General features: G+C 36.1%; 4 protein-coding genes across 4 annotated transcripts; 1 reads left to right on the plus strand and 3 right to left on the minus strand.

Annotated features, from left to right (window-relative positions):
• The first annotated feature begins 489 nt into the window (after positions 1-489).
• LOC105276681 (BRCA2-interacting transcriptional repressor EMSY) lies at positions 490-6,730 on the plus strand. Its single transcript, XM_011334498.3, has 13 exons — positions 490-692; positions 1,409-1,583; positions 1,779-1,978; positions 2,047-2,156; positions 2,258-2,522; positions 2,597-2,854; positions 2,941-3,039; positions 3,127-3,290; positions 3,415-3,546; positions 3,659-3,832; positions 3,917-4,170; positions 4,285-4,403; positions 4,508-6,730. The coding sequence occupies exons 1-13, from the start codon at positions 632-634 to the stop codon at positions 4,708-4,710; spliced, it is 2,214 nt and encodes a 737-aa protein (XP_011332800.1). The 5' UTR covers positions 490-631; the 3' UTR covers positions 4,711-6,730.
• A 109-nt stretch (positions 6,731-6,839) lies between these two features.
• Positions 6,840-8,816, minus strand: LOC105276680 (small nuclear ribonucleoprotein-associated protein B). The gene is made up of 3 exons (XM_011334497.3): positions 8,682-8,816; positions 7,683-8,217; positions 6,840-7,270 (listed from the first exon to the last, which is right to left on the minus strand). The coding sequence occupies exons 1-3, from the start codon at positions 8,682-8,684 to the stop codon at positions 7,158-7,160; spliced, it is 651 nt and encodes a 216-aa protein (XP_011332799.1). The 5' UTR covers positions 8,685-8,816; the 3' UTR covers positions 6,840-7,157.
• A 265-nt stretch (positions 8,817-9,081) lies between these two features.
• On the minus strand, positions 9,082-11,086 carry LOC105276679 (splicing factor 3A subunit 3). Its single transcript, XM_011334496.3, has 2 exons — positions 10,682-11,086; positions 9,082-10,506 (listed from the first exon to the last, which is right to left on the minus strand). The coding sequence occupies exons 1-2, from the start codon at positions 10,892-10,894 to the stop codon at positions 9,217-9,219; spliced, it is 1,503 nt and encodes a 500-aa protein (XP_011332798.1). The 5' UTR covers positions 10,895-11,086; the 3' UTR covers positions 9,082-9,216.
• Positions 11,087-13,963: 2,877 nt separating this feature from the next.
• LOC105276678 (transferrin) lies at positions 13,964-19,365 on the minus strand. The gene is made up of 9 exons (XM_011334495.3): positions 19,211-19,365; positions 17,273-17,506; positions 16,721-17,017; positions 16,289-16,449; positions 16,037-16,146; positions 15,419-15,817; positions 14,836-15,299; positions 14,577-14,692; positions 13,964-14,333 (listed from the first exon to the last, which is right to left on the minus strand). The coding sequence occupies exons 1-9, from the start codon at positions 19,281-19,283 to the stop codon at positions 14,016-14,018; spliced, it is 2,172 nt and encodes a 723-aa protein (XP_011332797.3). The 5' UTR covers positions 19,284-19,365; the 3' UTR covers positions 13,964-14,015.
• Between the last annotated feature and the right edge of the window lie 407 nt (positions 19,366-19,772).

A 19,772-nucleotide genomic window follows, 5' to 3' on the forward strand; every position in this document is an offset into this window, starting at 1 on the left:
ATACAGATATAATTTTTAATAGATGCAAGGTGCATGTATCGAACAAAATTTGATGCAACTTCACGTGGTAAGATACACATATGAGACGATGAACGTATACATGCCCAAAAATTTGCCAAAAATAATGGTCGCGCATTACTTTAAAGAACGAAGTATGAAATTTAAATAGAAAAAAATTTATTAAAAGCTTGAAACAACGAAAAACGTGAAAAATTTCTTACACTTGAATCGCAGGACCGATCTCCAACAGCCAATAGAATTCCAACTCCGCACGGTGCGGTGTGAAACGCACCTCAATAAAGTTAGCCGGACATTATCGACAATATTATTAATATCGTCTAACAAATGTTTTAATTAATCTAACAATCAACAACAAACCACTAACAAACGATTGTCCGGCTAACTTTATTGAAGTGTGAAACGCGCGCTCGTCGCGATGCCGAGCTGCCAACATAGGAACGATTGTCTGGCTGGCACAATAATAATAATGATAATGAAATAGAACTAGCACGATAACTTTATCGTCGAGTCGCTCGACTGTCAATGGGGGTTTCGAAAATGCGGGAGACGCGCGCCGATTCCGTCGTTCTGTCCGAGTGATTCGACCCGGTTGAAGAAGAGTCGCGGAATCATGTGGCCGATGCGGCCGGAGATGACTCGCGACGAGTGCAGGAAATGCTTGAGATATCTCGGTAAGGTTATGTGAACCAAATAATTGCTTTGTTAGGGAGCGAGTCGGTCGGTACCGCTTCTACCGTTTCAGTGTAACGTATTTTTATGTTTCGTCAAAATTTATGTTGCTAACGCGGAGGCGCGTCTTTCTCGTTCCCTGACGCAGTGACGATGAACCGACGTCGCACAGCTTGCATTTTCTGCTATGCGTTCCTCTCAAAGCGCGAGAATCAAGCTTGTTAGGGACTCGAAAACGCGCACTGTTAATAACGTGGGTATGCTTGAGCATGGAAACCGATTTTTCACTTTCCACTCGGTTGTAAATGCTGTGGCCTTCGTGCCAGCTTAACGTCAAGCGTGATCTTTCAGTTTAAATGGGTAAAACTCGGAATTGAATGATCAAGTAAATACGATGCTGATTGAGAATGAAAATATAAGTCTAGGTCCAATTGGACGAATTGTCTGGCACGTTTTTAGGGTCTGAATACGGTGACTCTTTGCATGTTAATGTTAGAAAATGGCCTTTATTTATATCACGTATATAAAGCTTAGGATTAAGCAATACAAAGTACATAGTAGTAAAGAGAATCATATATATGGCATTCAACATTTACTATATATCATCTTGAATTTTAAAAATTGTTAGTAAAACCAATTAGTGTGAGATGTGTCGTAATTAATTTGATATATGTTTCTAGATAATGTATTTTGACAATATGTTCTCTGTGTCCTGCAGAATTAGACGCTTATGGGAGTATGGTTTCTGTTCTTCGTGCTCAAGGTCCTTTTACTAGTGAAAAACAGAAGCTGCTGCAGGAACTTGCTAAAGTATTACATATTTCCAATGAAAGGCATCGCGCTGAAATACGAAGAGCTGTAAATGATGAGAAGCTCGCAATGATTGCTAAACAGTATGTATTTCACACAATGCTGAACTTAAGGACTCACAGAAGACTAATTCAAAAGTTAATTATATTATGCAAAAATATGTCACTCGATAAAGATACTCTGTGAGGTAGAGTTATATTATTGGCGAAAATAATATTGCGGGAAGATGATTTATTCATGTAAATTGCTATGTTAAACGTGAAATTGTTATAATGCAGATTGAATGGTCCAAATACTGGGATAGATTGGACCATCGAAGGTCGTCGAACTGTTCCCCTTCTGCCAAGATTAAAAGCGCGGTCTGCGTTCACGATATTAGCGAATAGCTTGTCTCTTGCAACTGCGACTGCGAATGAGAAGAAACCTGATAAGCAGGTTATATCTGGGCGATCTGCGAATTCAATAGATTCATTAAATGGTAATTATAACAACTTACTTAAGTTACATGTTTAATTACATTCTACTCATATAGTTTTGTGTTAACAGTTGTTGAAACTGAATCTCAATCCGAAGCGAAAATAGCAGAAACTTTATCTGTTGATACAAAATCGTGCAAGCTCGAAAATGACGTTGGTAGCAATCAAGTCTTACAAGAGGTACGGTATCGCTCTATCTAATCACGCTTTTCACAATATTTATGTAATACCGATAGTGGTATTTTTACATTTACGGATAATATGATTTGTGTAAATTGTAGAATACGAATCTGGTTGAGAACAAGAAAACGGAGGATGTGGCTGATGAAGTCAATAAAGTGATCGAAAAGCCCATGACATCGAGAGTAGCGGCGAAACGCAAGTGCCCGTCACCATTGTTGAACACGCCATCGAATAAAGTTCTAGTGGTGTCGAAACCACTTTGGGCACTTGAAGATAAGCAGGCAGCACAAATACCATCATCACAAGCAGCTACGCGTCATCAAAATGTTGCAGTAATTCCGGCTAATGTCGGTGACGCGTCGGGTTAGCATCTCTTTTTCTGTTATTTAATGTTTTGTATTGTCTAACAGGATCTATTATTTATTGTAAAATTCCAGATGCTAAAGAGAGCGCAACGGTGTCGGGACACTCGAGCGGGTGCACCGCAGTTCCGTCGAACAAGCGTGCAGTCACTACATCGATTTCCGTATGCACAAGCAACGCCAACAACAAGCCTAAAACGATAGTATCTGCTATGCAGAGCAAAGTTAGTAGTACAAAATTAGTGCCCGCGGTATCGAGCAACGCACTGAACACGCAATCACTCAACAAGACGCAATCGGAAAGCAAGGACGTGCAAACCTTGGACGACACAGGTACGTTCTTGCATCGAATTTAGACAAGATTCGCAATATACCCACAATTGATTCTTCAGACATTAATCTTTCTCGCGTTGCTGCAGAGAAAATTCCGAGATCTGAGAACGCCAGCTCAAGTCCGTTATGCCAAAAGCGACCCGTGGGGTCGCTCGTACATGAAGCTCTAGTGCCGATTAAAGCCAGTAAGTATTACAAGGGTTCAGAAAAGAAGACACTTGTTTCTTGTTACATTCAAAATGCATGAATTGTAAAATGAAATAAATTTTTAGGCAATACACATCGACTTGCGCATACGGTAGCCGTGTATCCTGGTACCACAGTGTCCAGTGGTCCTGGGCCACCTCAAATTAAACAAGTTCCCGCGACACTAATGTGCAAGAAACTGCCATCCGAGGAAACTTCGACCGTCAATCATCAATCCACTGCCAAAACGGTAAATCTAAATACGCTACTTGATCTTAATTTGACAATACTGAAATTTTAATGCAAAAGAAAGACTGCGGGAATAATATTTCATTGAGCAATCTACAAACATGCGTATTGCATATGTTTTTCAGAGCGTTACGATAAATTCGAAAAAAGTTGTAAATATGTCGCATTATCCTAACGCCAAATTGAACGCAAAGACTAATGTGATCGTCATCCAGAAGGGTCATGCGAAAGGTGTGACGCTGTCGCATGCAGGCAAGGTATTTTAATAATTTCATTATGTCAAATACAAAAAAAAAAATCAGAAAGCGATAGTAAAAATCGAACACGTCTCGGAAATGCTATTGCACTGATGGGTACTGACTATTTTAGGAAGTATTGGGAAAAGTTATAATGGGGGGAAAGAACCTATGCGTTACGAGCCAGCATAGCGCGAGCTCCGTTAGTATTCAAAAGCATCATATCTCCTTGAACAATGGTGATCAAACAACGACTTCGCCCGCAAATTCGTCGCAAAGTGCGGAAACTGTTAAAACGAGTGTAAAGGTGAGTCTTCCGTCTTCCATTTTACTACTTATTTTATTGCCTCGCTTTTATTTTCACGTACGTAAGTGTAATTACATTTCGTAGCCGGGGAAAACAGCAGTTGTGTCCGTAGTCGCGACACACTTACGTCACGACGTTTTGGATAAGAGTAAGGGTTTCTCGCAGCTTTTCGACTCGCCTGTTCTCAATTCGGAGTCTAAGACTGTAGTACCAAGCACGAACGCGCACCTGCCAAAAGAAGAATGCAACAGCGAGGCTGATACAATGACTGATCAAGAATCTTCTCAGAAATCTTCCGACTCCATGGTTACTTTCGTGGCGGAGGAGAAACAGTGCAGGTTTGTTTGCTACCTATGCTCGGCGATACATACCGGATAACACTCTTGTATAAAGAATGTGTAAGAAGAATCTTGAACACACGAGGATGTTTTATTGTAATCTTTTTTTTCTAGAAGGAACAACGATGTTAACGCGAGCGTAAATAGTCAGGTATCAAATTCGGTAGACTTCTCGAAGTTGCCAAGGAGCAAGGAGGCGCTTGTCAAACCAAGGCAACTGACGAGTATGCAAGGTACGTTGCGTGCAAAATACATGAAATAGACGTTTCGCTAGATCGAGAATAAATGGCACACTGCGGGATATCCATGTGCATCGGCGTGTCTTTTTATTCCGCAGACGATGCCGGAAGTAACACTCGGGTAGAAGATCCTGACGAGGATATGGACGTGTTCGGCGCGACGTTGGATTCAACGGATATGAACCTGGAGAACTTCCAGTACTTGGCAGATAATAACGCCGAGAGTCGCGAGAGAGCCTCGGGAGAGCCAATACGATCGGTGGTGATTGTGAACCAAGTGGATGAACATGACGACTCGTAACGACTATGGGAATCTCAACGTCATGCGTATTGTAATCGTCGTTGGACGACAGCAAGGCTGATAATACTTTCATTTCGAAAGCGTACTGATATATATCTATCTATTTTACGTAAACATGATACGTTTCTATTTATACAATACGCCTATTTTAACGAGATTTACTACACGCATACGCCTACGTTCTTTAGATGATAATTTCGAGAGAGTGATGATGAGAGATAACCGACTCCGATCTTTATTTGTATGTAACATTATTTTGTACGTAGATCGAGCGGGGTATCTCCGTTCGTTGAAAATCTGTTTCCGGGATTCAAGTATCGCATGGATCGATATTAAGTATTTTAGGTGCCAAAAGCCACTTACGATCTGCCGTTAAAATTTACACTTTTATAAAGAAACGACCCATGACACGCGCCTTGTACAGTAACATTCATTCACTTTCTCGTGATTCCAACTCGCAATGCAAATTAATCCTCGAACAATTTTTAATTTTGTTGTCTTCTTTTTTTTTCTCGTTTCCTCCCTACCGTTAATAGAACAAAATTGCGAGCTGGAATTCTCAATATGCATTTAGCGCGAGATGTGACTGTGCATTGTGTATTCTTACCTCAAATGTGTTCCTTTCTCGTATCAGATACAGGCAGCTGTATTTAACATTAAACGCATCTCCAATTCAAGGATTTGTATTTCCATCGTGTGTGTATATATATATACACAGATGCGGTAATCCAGTTAGACTATCAAAATAGAAATCAGTATATAAATATCGTAAATAGTGACTGAGCCATAAATTGTACATGCGAGTTGTAAGAGAAGAAGTAAACGGACGTGACAAATTGCACGCACACTTAAAAAGTCATCTTGTACTTTCGTTTGTAAATACATAAGGTTGAACAGTTCTGTAAATGTGATATTATGGTATTAAGTACTTTAGGAGTTTAGTTCTGTGAATCTGTCACTTGCTCATGTTACTATTGCAACCAGCGTTGTAAATATTGTACAAATGCCTATGTATTCGGAAATACTGTATCGGAAGAAACAGCAATTTGTTTAAAAATGAGTCGAAATGAACTTATAAATTGTATATAGGTGTATATATCTATATATATATATACATATATAATGTGCATGTGTATAAAGATACTTTTTCACCTTGCCATCATCGATAAAGCGTAAGTGCTAGTTGAAACTTGATGATAACTTCAGTTACTTCAGCAGCAAACAAGTATATAGATTCTTTCCGCTCTTACTAAAATTTGCTCACACAAGTGGCAGGTCGACAGTTTCCATTAGGAATGTAATTTAGCAGGATAAAGCTATATTTTTCATAAGTGACATGACACTGCCCTCCGATTTGCAATACTACGGTGCTCGATTACGCAGGTTTTCTACTATAACTGTACTTTACGCAGGATTTCCATCACGATGCAAATACTTCTGCCTAAGTCGCTGTACAAATTTGTAAGCAGCAGTATCTATGCGATTGCAATCTTTGCCAATAAGTCAATTGGGACACCGAAGTTTGTGCGTACACCGAGCGTCTCTAATTCTCCGCATCTACCTTTGTATGTAAACAATTTTTAAAATGATCTGATCAGATTACAAATATTTAATATTAATATTTTAATCGAAACGTTGTGTTTACGAGTATCAATAAACTGCCAGTCTGATCGGATTAAAGAGGTTTACATTTATTAATATTTTTAATTAATTTATATTTAATTCGTCGAAGCAGATTATTTTCTAAAAGAATCACAATTTGAAACTTTGTTTCAAGTTGCGCATAATGTTTGTTTTATCAAGACAGATAATGTTGGACAAATGTAAACAGATGTGCTTGCAGATACATATGTAGCATTCACAATCAGTTAAATTTAAGTTTAAACTTATAAGTTAAAGTTAATAGATGCGATAAATTTGAGACATTCCGTGTATATGATAATACTATTGCTGGTATGTTGTACAGATGTGGGCAATGATATTTATAGCTAATTGTGAAATAAAAATATTTAAATATAAGTAAATCTGTTGAACTTTTGAATAGTATTATATTAATATACATTTATGCGTAACAGTATCTAAGGGAATTACATTAAAATTAAATTGTTAAAAATAAAAATTGTATCATATTGTTGTACAATAGCTTTTATTGCTTTTAGACATTAGAAAATATATTGTCGCGTAAACTTCTCAATAGATTGATAAAATGTTGAAAATTTCACAAAAATTATAAATTAAACTATTGCAAAAATATTAATTTTTTTTTCAAACGAATAAAAATAATATTAACAGTATTCACATTAATGTTTAAGTAAATCTATCATTTAGTTGGAAACTTTAATTTCATAAAATTGATGTACTTTTATATTATTATTGAAGATTTATATTATAAATTGAAAAGACATACACAATACATATTAATTACAAAAGAATTTATCAATATGCCGCTAATACGGGCGCGGAGGAGGACCACGCATCAATCCTGGCGGTGGTCCTCTCATCCCAGGAGGCCCCATAGGTGGACCCCCACGTCCTAGTGGTGGCATTCCAGGAGGCATACCTGTTTTTAACAACGAGAGATATATGTTTAAGATATACGATTTCTGTAATTACAATATTAGTTAGATAACCTTGTATAATTAATTAAACAAAGAATTATCAAAAATTTCACTATAATTATAAAGAATTTATAAATGTATGAACTAGATTTATATTAGAGAAGAAGTATCAAATGGGAGTGTCGTAATTGAATATTGTTTTATATCATTACATCAGATATTATACAACAATATAATCATTGAATATAAAGCAAGAAAATAAAGTAAGAGATATTCTTATGTCAAACTTCTCACAACTTCAAATGCAAGTAATAAAAAGAAACATGCGAAAGAATACTGATATTTGAACAATCTTTGATCTGATAGTTACATCAGAGATATTCTGCAATTTTCATATAGGAAGAGGAGTCTTACCCATCATCCCCGCTGGTGGTCCCATCATACCAGGTGGTGGTCCACCGACTGGCATACGTGGTGGGCCGCCAGGATGGATCTGCGGTGGTGCTGAGACTTGTCCTCTGCTTCCAGGTGTCATAATTTGCTGGGATGGGCCTCCGACACCGCGTACAGGGCCTTGCAGCCCAGCAGGAACGCCTGCGACGTTCGCTGGCATTCCTCTACCCGCAGCACGCGCCATTCCAGGTCCTGGTGCTGCTCCTGGGATTGGCACTCTCGGTAGTCCCTCTTCAGGAGGTGGCGGACCCTCTACCGTCAGAGAAACTATGTTCTCACCACGCAGGAGAACAAATCCTAGGACACGCTTCTCTTCTCTTTCCGGCTGCTTGGTGTTTTTTGGTTTTATTTTGCGGAACTCTTCGCAGTCTCCAAGAATTAAGTTCATATGTTTATCAAAAGCTTTAAACGTTCCTATGAACGTTCTCGAGTCCTGCAGAATGATGCGGACTCTGTAGTTGATGTGTTGTAACATCTTATTGTTCTTGCCAATTGTCTGAAAAATAGTAACAGTGGAAAAGTACCTTTTAATATATAAAAATTGTATATTAATAATTTCATAGAAATTAGAAGAAACAAGTTAATTATGCATGTTTTATAATGATAGCAATTTCATAAAGCTAAATCTCAAACTGCGTTAGCTAAATCTCAAGTGAAACAAATGTTCTGTTCTACATGGTTCCATGATTTATGATAAGTTTGTGCTGCTGAAGCTCATTTTTAAAAGAAAGATTTATTAAATATATTTTCCAAGTATAGCTATATAAACACTATTAATTTTGTTTTATTAAAAATATATTAACTTTTATTTGTTGGAAACTTTTAAATATTACGCTAACGTTTGTCGTTCTTAACTTAATTGGAAAATCAAACTTAGATTTTACGTAGAAACAAATAAAGCAGATCAAGTAAAAAAGACAAATTACAACTTTCTTAATAATGATAATTTTTGCTGCTTACCATCTTAACGGTTGTTGTTGAAGCACAGTAATGTCACAAAAATATTTTTTCACCGAATGCTGCTTTGCCGCATAACCTTTCTCCCGTAAAATGAAGAAGTAGCCACAATAAGGCGCCTTCAGCGGAAGAGAGAATCTGGTGTGGAGCGAGTGAACTTGGTTACGCTTTTACACGGCTGGTCAAGTAGGGCCCTGTAATTCTGTATAATTTGGTGGAATTCACGTGGATGATGATAACATATCTTGCAAAGAATGAAATTTGTATAAATGTTATAAACCTTATTGCTTAAAAAAAACGATTTTTCTCATTAATATAACACTTCTTGATTACAGATCCAATAACTAGAAAGTAATAGCTAACGACTCATTCTATTCCGCTGTACAAAAATAAATTAAAAACGTTTTACGTTGAACGTGATGTTTTATTTTACAATAATGTTTCATTACATTATAATGGAAAGGAAGGATTACAAAAGATAGTGGTATAAATGACAGCAAATATTGTAATAAAATCCGGTTACAATAATACATGGAATTCACAGTAAACCCTGCCTCTTAAGATCTTCGTACGTTTTGCGATTGACCACATTGCCAAGCGAATCTTCGAACTCTTCCTCCTGTTCCGGTTGCCAGCGTTCAGCTTGCTTCTGCGCCTTGAGTTTTTCCCACAACGCAAGAGCGTCTTCGATTTGAGTGACATTGGCAAAGTGTGCAGTGTTCGGAATGCCGAGACAGCGCATGCCGTGTGCGTGTCTCCATTCTGCAAAATGTCTTTGGAATGCCTTCGGGCCTTTATACGTGAAGTTACCACAAATCTCGCAATTGTAACTGATGTTTAAGCCGTGCAATTTGTACAACCAGTAAGGTATGGGCTTTCCATCCCAGCCGAGAGGTAAATTTTTGGGATTGTATGGAACCTCGTTGTCGTCTTCCTCTTCAGACTCGCTTGCACTTGCTTCTGCGTCAGAATCTCCCCTTTCACCCTCCGTTCTTGCTTGCTTTCTCTGCACATTCTCCTTCGTAGCCACTCGCTGACTGGACACAAGCTCGGCGAGCCTGTACACGTGAGCCTCGAGTCGCGCAATCTCCTTCTGTTTCTCGGAATCTCTGCCCTTGGCAGATTTTCCCTTTCGGTTTTTCGCCAGCAGATTGGGGTCTAGAGAGGCCTCGCCTTTCGTGCTGAAAAGTCTCTGCGCCCGTTCCTCGAGCGTGCCACCGCATTTGAGACCTAACGCCATCAGGGCTGATTTCAATCTGTCCAGTCCAAGAGACGCTAATTCTTCCCACGATGAAAACGCGGACAGCTCCAAGTGCGCTCCCACGTGAGTCAGAGCGCTTCCAGTTCCCTTAGGCCATCCGGGGAACGTGTTCTTCTCCCAGTGTGTTTGAAAATCCTTGTTGGCTTCTTCAATCTCTGTACTAAAATCTAGTAGAGGTCTTACTCTGCTCAGATAATCCGTCAGGTATCCCAGCAGGGATTCAACGTACTTCTGATAGTCTGCATTCTTCCTCTCCCTAGGTATGTCAAACAGATGATCAAAAGTGGATAAATAGGTTATGTAATCTATCTTTTCTATCCCTTTCAGGTTAATATATCTCTGGTAACACTCGTGGAGATCAAGGTATTTTCCATAGCCCTCCTCGTCTGTGAATTCGACGAGGTTGGATAGTTCCTCGGTTGGATTCTCTCTCATCTTAGCCAACTCCTCGAATTCGATGGACATTGGTACACTGATTTCATTAGGATGTCGCCGATAGAACTCCTTGATGGATTTCAAGCGCGAATAAAATTCCGAGAATTCATTTGGGCCGGAAAGCGCTTGGACCTAAGAGAGAAGAACAATATTTATATAACAAGAGAATAATAAGAATTTTAATGTTTAATTTTAAATATTTATATAATAAGAATAATAATAAGAATTTTAGTTGTCAAAGAGGTTAACAATTAATGACCTACGATATTTTTAGATAATCTACAGGTGGAACTTTATACAAACGTACTTCTTCTTTTCTTTGTCCATCTTTATCCTCGTACAGGTCCTGCAGATGCATTGTGCTACCCATATATTGATCCAATAACATTTTCAGCCGATGTTCCGAATTAATGTTTTCGCGATGGCCTGCCTTTTTATGCAACATCTCTTTCACCATCGCATCCATGAGTCGTTCCCTCTCTTCGTGATACCGTCGTTGTTGCTCCAATATCGTTTCCATCTCGTTTTCTTTTTTATGTGAACTCCAGTTATATTAATTTATTAACTTGAGGATTGCTGTCAATCACAGTTGATTAAAAGCTGAAGTGATGCGCCAAGCGTCTTATGCGTTGCCAGCACTCTCTGCATTGACAAGCAATAAATAAAACCAGAGAGAAACCTGAGGGCGGCCACCAGCCTCCACGGGCACATTTCCTGACGTTTGACGCGCCGCCTGACAAAGTGGACGTGAACTAGTTCGTTACGCTCGGTAATGATACATGATTCGTGTCCAAACTATTCACAAGGAAGCTTTCCCATGTAAACTCTACTTTCGAACGAGTCATAGTGCGTACGAAAGGGAAGGTAAAAATATTAATGTCGTGTTCGAGGGTTTGGGTCTATGAGCCTTGGTTTCGGAGAAATTTACATCTAAAAGTGAGCATTTTCCAGCGGTACGAAAAGTACCATGAATAGCTACAATTCGGCGTGAAGCGCGGTAGTCCAGTGGCTAAGCGCGAGACTCGTATTTTGCCATCCGCGCAAGTTGGGTTCGAGACCGAGTTGTGATAATTTTTTTTCTTCGGATTTTTGTTTCTTTGTGTTTGCATTATATTTTTTTATTATGTAAATAATAAATTATTATGTAAATAATGATTTATTATGTTTTATTATATTTTGGAGGTATACGTATATGTATAATGAGACATAAACATATACATTTAACATTTGTAAACTTTTTATTTATTTATATAGTTTGTATACTGTCGAGTGTTTATTTATTATAAAATTCTGACTCATTAAAAAAAAGTGTCACAACCTCTGTGCCTATGACTGTACAGTGTTGCGGATGAAAATTTATATAAAAGCATTTATGTTTTTTATGCTTTTATATAAATTTTCCATCCGCAACACTGCACAGTCATGTCAGAATTTTATAATAAATAAACACTCGACAGTATACAAACTATATAAATAAATAAAACGTTTACAAATGTTAAATGTATATGTTTACGTCTCATTATACATATACGTATACCTCCAAAATATAATAAAACATAATAAATCATTATTTACATAATAAAAAAATATAATGCAAACACAAAGAAACAAAAATCCGAAAAAAAAATTATCACAACTCGGTCTCGAACCCAACTTGCGCGGATGGCAAAATACGAGTCTCGCGCTTAACCACTGGACTACCGCACTGCACGCCGAATTGTAGCTATTCATGGTATGTACTTTCCGTACCGCTGGAAAATGCTCACTTGTATCATTACCGAGCGTAACGAACTAGTTCACGTCCACTTTGTCAGGCGGCCGCTCTCAGGTTTCTCTCTGATAAAACTCAGTACCGATGTTCAGCATTTGAGAAGCTAAGACCAGGAGGAACACAGAGCTCTATATTATCATCATCCGGTTACGAACTGATATCTACTATGGTTTATGATATGGTATAGTAACCGTTATATAATTGAATGTCTGTTGAATGACAAACTCGTTCAAACTTCAGCACATGCAAAATGACATCTGTCACGATAAGGTAATGTTATGTCAAAATTATGTCACAACTCTGAATAATAAACTCGGAATAATTCGTTCACCGAACTTTAGCGCCTGTAGAGTGGTGACCACTCGGATAGACCTTACATGGCAAGTTGCCATTACACAGGCGCTATTCTCAAAACCTTGTCATGCTAGAAGCGTTCTATATCCACATTTGTGAAGAGATCTTTATTTATACAAATAAAGTTTTCAAAATATTTACTACACTATTTTCTCTTTTTACTATATTGCTTCAAAGTATACTAGTTTATAAAATTTTATGCAAATATTTAAATACAAACTGATAAAGACTTAGCTTATACACATAAAAAATGCTTGGTGAAATAAATAAAACTTGCGATAGATAGAAAAGTATCAATGCCGTCTTTTATTTTATTCTGAATAAGAAAATGTAGAACTGACACATTTAATTTCGGAATGGTATGAAGTCCGCGCTTAATGTTTGATAATTATAAAATTATATTAAAATTATACGACATATTTGTTTTTTTATGTAAATATCACAAATATTTGTGTGAACCCATACAGCACGAAAACATTTCAGAAATATTTCAGAAGTATTTCATCTGACAGATGAAAGCATCTCATAAACATTGCAAAATGTTTCTGCAACAGTTATGAGACAACTCCGGAATAGCAAAATGTCCGCGACACTTGCATTCAAAACCTTATAGAAAGGTTGCTGAAAAGTATAGATCAATCTGCAACCTTTCTGAAATATTGCCGAAAGATTATTAAAATAGCTGAAATCGTTTTGATGTATTACTAAAGGTTAATTGAAATAATTTTGAAACTTTCCTATGATGTTGCACACAAATTACAAAGCTCTTATTAAAATAAATCGAAAATACTTCAGAAATTATATTTAAATTTATTATACAAGTATTCAGAAGATTGTAAATACTAAAAAGTTATAATAAAAATTATATATAAAATGTATTTATTATTTTTATTGTACGTTTTTATTTAATATTTGCAATCTAATTAATATAATAAATATGATTTCTGAAATATGCTTAATGAAAAAAATACATAATATATATAAGATGTATATAGATATGCATATATATCTATATATGTATATAAGATATATAGATATACACATACATAGCTAAACCAAGTATTCACCAAGTTTCCCTTTAAAAAGCGTGAATTGTTGGCACATTGACAAAGAGCCATTCTTATATTATATATTTTCCTTTTTCTTCCTCCAAATAGTTGATTAAAAGGAAAGAATTACATAGATATATAATTCTCTGTTCAACCAACACTTATATTTGAAAGAAAAAAAGGATACGTGAAGATAATGCATTTTTTTGTCAACTGGTTAGCTTCACTAAAGATCGAATACTTGGTCTAGGTATATATATATAATTTTACTTTTTACAATATTCACATTTTTCAAATTTATTGCATGTGGTAGGTTTTAGAAACATTTCTGTTGCAATATTTCATATGACATATTGCGGAATCCTTTCAGAAATGTTGCATATGAAATGTGAAATCTTGAAATGATTTTAAAATCTTCCTGAAAGCTTTCTGTATTAATCGGTGCTGTATGGGAATTAACAGTGCAATTAGTGTACGGGAAGAAGATGGTAAAGCGCGATTAAGACTACAAAGATAAAATTAGCGGTAGCTATTAAAGACCCGTTCGAGCATTCCTCTACATGACTAAAAAGTTCTTTATATGCTATTATTGATTTTTTTTGCGATGATGTAGAAACCAAGCCCGATGATGTATCTTTAAAGAGAAGATCTAACGTTCCATTGAATTTCCCGTAAATATGAATTGGTCTCCGAGTATTTACGCGATATCCGAGCCAATCTTCCATCTTTAACAAGGCCAAGACGATATCCGTTTTGAAACTCGTGTCGTTTTTGCGACCAACAACCTAAAAAAACATCATAATTTCTACATTTTTGAGAAATTAATGCTAGATTAAGCTTTGATTATGAGATATTTTTCGTTGATTATTGTTTCCATGTTCATATTTATAATATGTTTATAATAATATTAATTTGTTTATAAATGAAATATTTTTAATTACATGATAGATTTTATAAGATTTACACATAATATTGCATGTAATAAATGATTGCAAAATCTAAAGATTAAATGATTAAAAATGTTTTACCTCGCTATCGATCGTTACTGACAATGCGCAAAATTCGTCATATTTAAATCCTGTATTTCTGGCCAAACTTCCATTTTTACATAAGATACGGAACATATTCGGATCAATAGTGCCGTCTGTAATGATACAATAATAATTATTTAAAAGATCGTAAAAAATAGACTGTGAAATAGATTATGAAATAGACTATTTTCTATGAGTGAAAAGTTACAACCATAAATTCAAGTGTATTTGTATAGTAATATATTTTTATTTTTACCAATGATATTTCCTGCTTCGACGATCGCTAAATCGCCTTTTCCGTCGCTGATGCATTGCATGGCACCTTTGTCACCATAATAGTGGTTCGTTTCGTTTGCTGCGCAAGATGTATTACTTTCATTCGGGCAAGCCGAGCAAAGCTTGGTCGAAATATCTGTGGTAGCGCGAGTGCGCGAGTGATCGATATCTTTTATTCCGGGAGTGCAGGCGCCAGACAAAAATTTAGATATTGACTTGGGATAATCGCAAGAATCAGAAATGAGGCCTCTCGTTCTCACAGTGTTGACGAAGCTCAACCATCCGATTCCGCCGTATTCGGGGAAACATACTTTTCGATTCTTTAAGTCCTGGAAGTTCTTTACGGGATAATTATCGTCATTGGGTTCGGGCACCACCGCAATTATCACGCTATTTCTATCCATTTCAGTTTCGCTGTATAGAATTGTTGATAGGCCATAAACCCTGTATACGCATAAATTTTATATATAGAAAAGAATCGTCACACACGATAAAATTATAATTATAACAAGTCATAATGAACACATATTAATCTTTGTTTAAATTTTAAATTTTTAGCTTACGTTCGTGCCAGATAACCATAGTTGGAATCAATAGTAATTACGTCCACTCGATCGTCAGCTATATCGCGGAAACATTGAAACGTGGACTCTGCCTGGACACAGGAAATTTTTGGTGCCACCCCAAGGGCCAACGTTGCTCTGGCCACCCAGTTACACTTGGTGGTCTCCATATCGCTGATCGTGCACCAACGGATAGTTCTGCCGCAGCTCTCAGTGGCTGTGAGATCGACGTCTCTCCCTGTACTCAGATACGTGACCATAGACATATTCTCCGTGATATTGAACATCTGTTTATCCTCCTGTATAATACTGTTTAGAGCAATTTTCCAATCGTCTCGCACCGGCGGTCTTAGCCATTCTGATAATTTCGTTTTAAGAGGCGTCGTTTCTGCAATCTCTCTGAAAGGAAATATTCATAAACATGCAATCGAATAGATCATATCGAAAAGAAAAAGCTACATATAATGAATGATGTTTAAGGAAAAACAACGTTGGACTTTTTTCTCGAGAAAACGAATTATTTTAAACTATCTTTAATTTCGAATCCGGAATTTTTCCTCTTCAATTGCCAATCCCCATGTAAATCTCAAATTTCATTTCCGAACATTGTTCATTTACTTTTTTGCTGCGATGACGCTCCATGGTTGTCTAACCCACGTGCAGGGATTAATAGTGGATAAAGGCATAACACTACCGTCTTTACATAAAAATTGAAACGACTCGTTCCTCTGAAACACATAGAAAATACAATACAATGATAGAGAGTAAAAAAAGACTGATATAAATAATTAATACTGTAATCTTTATGCAGAATGCTGTGAATTGGAGTATGCTGTACTTTTTAATAAAGGGATAAAATATTTTATTTACCCCGAGATATTGCTGAACGTAACTGAGCGCTACATATGCTACTTTGCCACTACCACGAGCTAAACACTCCAGTGCTCCGAGATGACCGTGATTCAATTCATTTTTGTAACTACAAGTTGTTGGGTCGTCGCAAAGAGCACACAGTTGCGGATATTTTCTTTCTTTAAAAAGGAAAAACGAATAATTATTAACATTATATCGATATCAATTGAAAATCATTAACAGAATCAGAGAGGAGACAACAATGAATTATACTAAGTCGGTGCATAAGTTCTTATCGATGAGTCGATGAATGAATCGCTTTGAAAGATGATTCCTTCCTTCGACATGATATTCGCACGTTGCCGGAAAGATGGGAAAAAATTATACAATTAATAGTGAAACGTTAAATAAAAATTAATTTATCTTCCAATGTATTATAAATCGACTTACTTAGTTCTGTATCAACGGATTTTTCAGCAGCCCAGTCACCTGGTCGGCAAGCCTTTCCAAAGAAATTTCTAAGACTTCTGACCTCATTTTCAATGAGAGTCACATTTTCTTGGCATTGTATACGATTCACCGATCTTTCGAAATACTTGAGAATGTAATCATTCCACCATTGAGATTTACTAAAACCAGGATGGCAAAAACCACTGTTTCTCAAGTTTTGAAGGCGTTCATGGGGAGGAACAGATATTTGTGTTAAATCTGCGGGAATCACTGCTACCGTTTCGAATTCGAAGCTCTCTGTAAAAATTGATCTATCTTAAATCTTATAGGTGAATAGGAAACCAGTTTTCGTACGATATGAATTGTTGCGCTAGCTCTAGGAGAGACAAAAGGTCAGAACCAATGCGGATACGTAAGCGATAACACGTGCGATAGACTGCGTAACATCGACATTGTATTTTAGACTGTCTATATTGAAGTTACTTAAATATCTCAAGTTTTCTTAATTCCACTCGAACTTTAATTCAATCAAAACGTCTTATCGCTAATTACCTTGCTGCTTGTCTCTATGCCTTAATTGAAAAATGGGTCTGATAGTTGGATAGAATTTGTATGCCAACAATAATTCTTCCGCAGTGAAAATACCAAAATCAGCATCACCACTGGCCAAGCGAATAGCGCACTCGGCGCTGTCCTCTACGCGAGAACATATTACTTCGTTTTCACCTTTTTGTAGAGCGTAGCATGTATCTTCGCTTATCGTATCGAAGGGAGCACATAATCTGTCTGAAAAATCGCGAATCGATCGATATTCGAGTTAGTAACCGAGATACTTTTTCCTTAAAATTCCTGAAGCTTGTGGAAACCATTGCACAAATATTCCCAAAATTAAGCTAAAATATAAGCTATAAATATTCGGAAAATAATGAAATTAAGGGAAAAGATAGACAGTTAAAATTACAATTAATCAATATGTTAACAGTTCGAACTTGTTGCATTAATCTATCACTGGAAAATATTTAAAGGTGTGACTATTTAATTGTCTATAGCTCAATACATTTAAAGATTATTTAGAGATTTAATTAATTGTGATATTTTTAACTTACAAATAGATTTCTAAACTTATACTTTAATTGAAATATCCTAATTCATTGCAAGCTTTCTTCAATCAAGGTAATTCATCATAGAGCGTTATCGGTATTTTAACGATTTAAAGTTATACATAAATATTTACTGCATTATAGAAATTTAATTTTGCGCATTCATATGATATATTGATTTTGTAGATATTATATTCTAGATTTTATAAGAATAACGTTTTCTTGAGTGCACTATGTAAGTTTTTATTTTTTTATATAATTAAAAAAAACTGATAATTAATAGAATATATATTATATATTGTAGAAATTGGTTTATGAGATGTGTGGCCATGTCAATCTTTTCTTATGGCCTGAATCTTATGTAATATTATAAAGTTCATAATATGGAATGATAATTATAATGTATTTTATACCGATAAAACTGTATTGCGTTAATTGTTATCAAATCATTTTGTCACATCAAGATATCTGATCTATTTATCTGATGCTCGATATATCTCATGCAAAAGAGTGTGTCATAAGCGTATCGTAAACTGCAGACCTAAATTTCTCGATGCTTAATCGTCTATTTGAGTATTAATTGTAATAATATGCGCGTAATATAAGGTCTCTATTATTTTATAATTTGATTCTTTTCCTTCTAAAAAGTTAAAGAACCTCTTTATAAAGTGGTTTTCAGAATTTCCATTCGAAACTATAATCTATTAGAATTTAATTTTCGCAAGTGTAAAATTTGAGATTTCCTTTTTATGCCTTCTTGGTTTATCTTTTATACAAATATTCTTATCACAATTATATCTCTAAGATATTACATCATCAACTTTATTCTTCCTTTATTTATCTGTACACTTTTCAAGAGTTAAGAACAGAAAAACAGTGAGTCAAAGCTCACATATGATATTATATTTGCTTAGTCAAGATTGTTTAAAGTTACATATTTATGCAAAAATCTAAATTATGTAGAATATGATGAATTTATCAATTCTTAATCGAATCGGACTTTGTCACGAAATAAAGTTTATAAGAAGCAAAGCAACTTTTCATTTGCAAAATATTTCAGGAAAAATATAATAAGAGTAAATTGCGCGGATCGCGCACATTTGTGATTAATATTATGACGTCATATAACATTGCTACTATCCTGTAAATATTGTTTAAACAAGAATTTATTAAGTTAGCTAACAAAATGTATAACACACTTTATGCAATTGCAGACAATATTTCTCAGACGATATCTATCGTTTTAAATTCTACATAAATTTATTCATTAGAATTTATTCATAAAATCAAATTTATTCATAGAATCAGGCCAGAGAAATACAGAAAGTTTTCCAGAATATTTTGGCAAGCGGATATCTAAATTTGAGTAAAAACAGGTTTAGGTACTTACATATCCGATCGACGTGTGCAAACGTGTGTGTCGCGCAGGCGACGAGCAGGATCACCCAGACGATATTCCTCATCGCCGATCTGGGAGCAATATTCAGCGACAGTTTAATACGAACTGGAGCGATCGAATCTTTTCCCGACACGGACAGCAAGAACGGAACTAGGTGTGCCGTTTGCCTCTTCACTCGAACCGAATGATAAGAAGCCTCCGATAACGAAACGCACACGCCCTGTATACACATACATCTCTATATGGCCGCTTCTGCAATCGCTATCCTATTCTTCAGGGATTAAATCGTTGACGCAAGGTGTGAACCATCGGTCGTGGACACAGTGCGACATTCATCCCAAGACAATCCACACTTTGAAATAGAATCCGCGACAGAATTCTACGTGTAATTTCACATGTCGAATTAATACTAAATATTACATAACTAAAGTATAATATTAATCGACGCTATGATCATAAATCAGCATTACAGTAACAATATGCATGCAGTTAAGTCAGTTTCTTACTAACGCTTTACAGCGTTCAGGCGTGTCAGCTTGTCAGCGTAACTTAT

This window comes from Ooceraea biroi, chromosome 6 (genome assembly GCF_003672135.1).
Source record: "Ooceraea biroi isolate clonal line C1 chromosome 6, Obir_v5.4, whole genome shotgun sequence".
Classification (NCBI taxonomy): domain Eukaryota; kingdom Metazoa; phylum Arthropoda; class Insecta; order Hymenoptera; family Formicidae; genus Ooceraea; species Ooceraea biroi.

Bases quoted from the DNA above. Each gene is read 5' to 3' on its own strand.
- LOC105276681 (XM_011334498.3), top strand. From the start codon at position 632: ATGTGGCCGATGCGGCCGGAGATGACTCGCGACGAGTGCAGGAAATGC. The intron at 1,584-1,778 runs GTATGTATTTCA...GTTATAATGCAG, and splicing joins CTCGCAATGATTGCTAAACA to ATTGAATGGTCCAAATACTG. The intron at 3,833-3,916 runs GTGAGTCTTCCG...TACATTTCGTAG, and splicing joins CTGTTAAAACGAGTGTAAAG to CCGGGGAAAACAGCAGTTGT.
- LOC105276678 (XM_011334495.3), bottom strand. From the start codon at position 19,283: ATGAGGAATATCGTCTGGGTGATCCTGCTCGTCGCCTGCGCGACACAC. The intron at 16,147-16,288 runs GTAAATAAAATA...TATGTGTTTCAG, and splicing joins ACGTTCAGCAATATCTCGGG to AGGAACGAGTCGTTTCAATT. The intron at 14,693-14,835 runs GTAAAAATAAAA...GTATCATTACAG, and splicing joins CGAAGCAGGAAATATCATTG to ACGGCACTATTGATCCGAAT.
- LOC105276680 (XM_011334497.3), bottom strand. The intron at 7,271-7,682 runs GTAAGACTCCTC...TGTTAAAAACAG, and splicing joins ACCACCAGCGGGGATGATGG to GTATGCCTCCTGGAATGCCA.
- LOC105276679 (XM_011334496.3), bottom strand. From the start codon at position 10,894: ATGGAAACGATATTGGAGCAACAACGACGGTATCACGAAGAGAGGGAA. The intron at 10,507-10,681 runs GTACGTTTGTAT...CTTCTCTCTTAG, and splicing joins ATGGACAAAGAAAAGAAGAA to GTCCAAGCGCTTTCCGGCCC.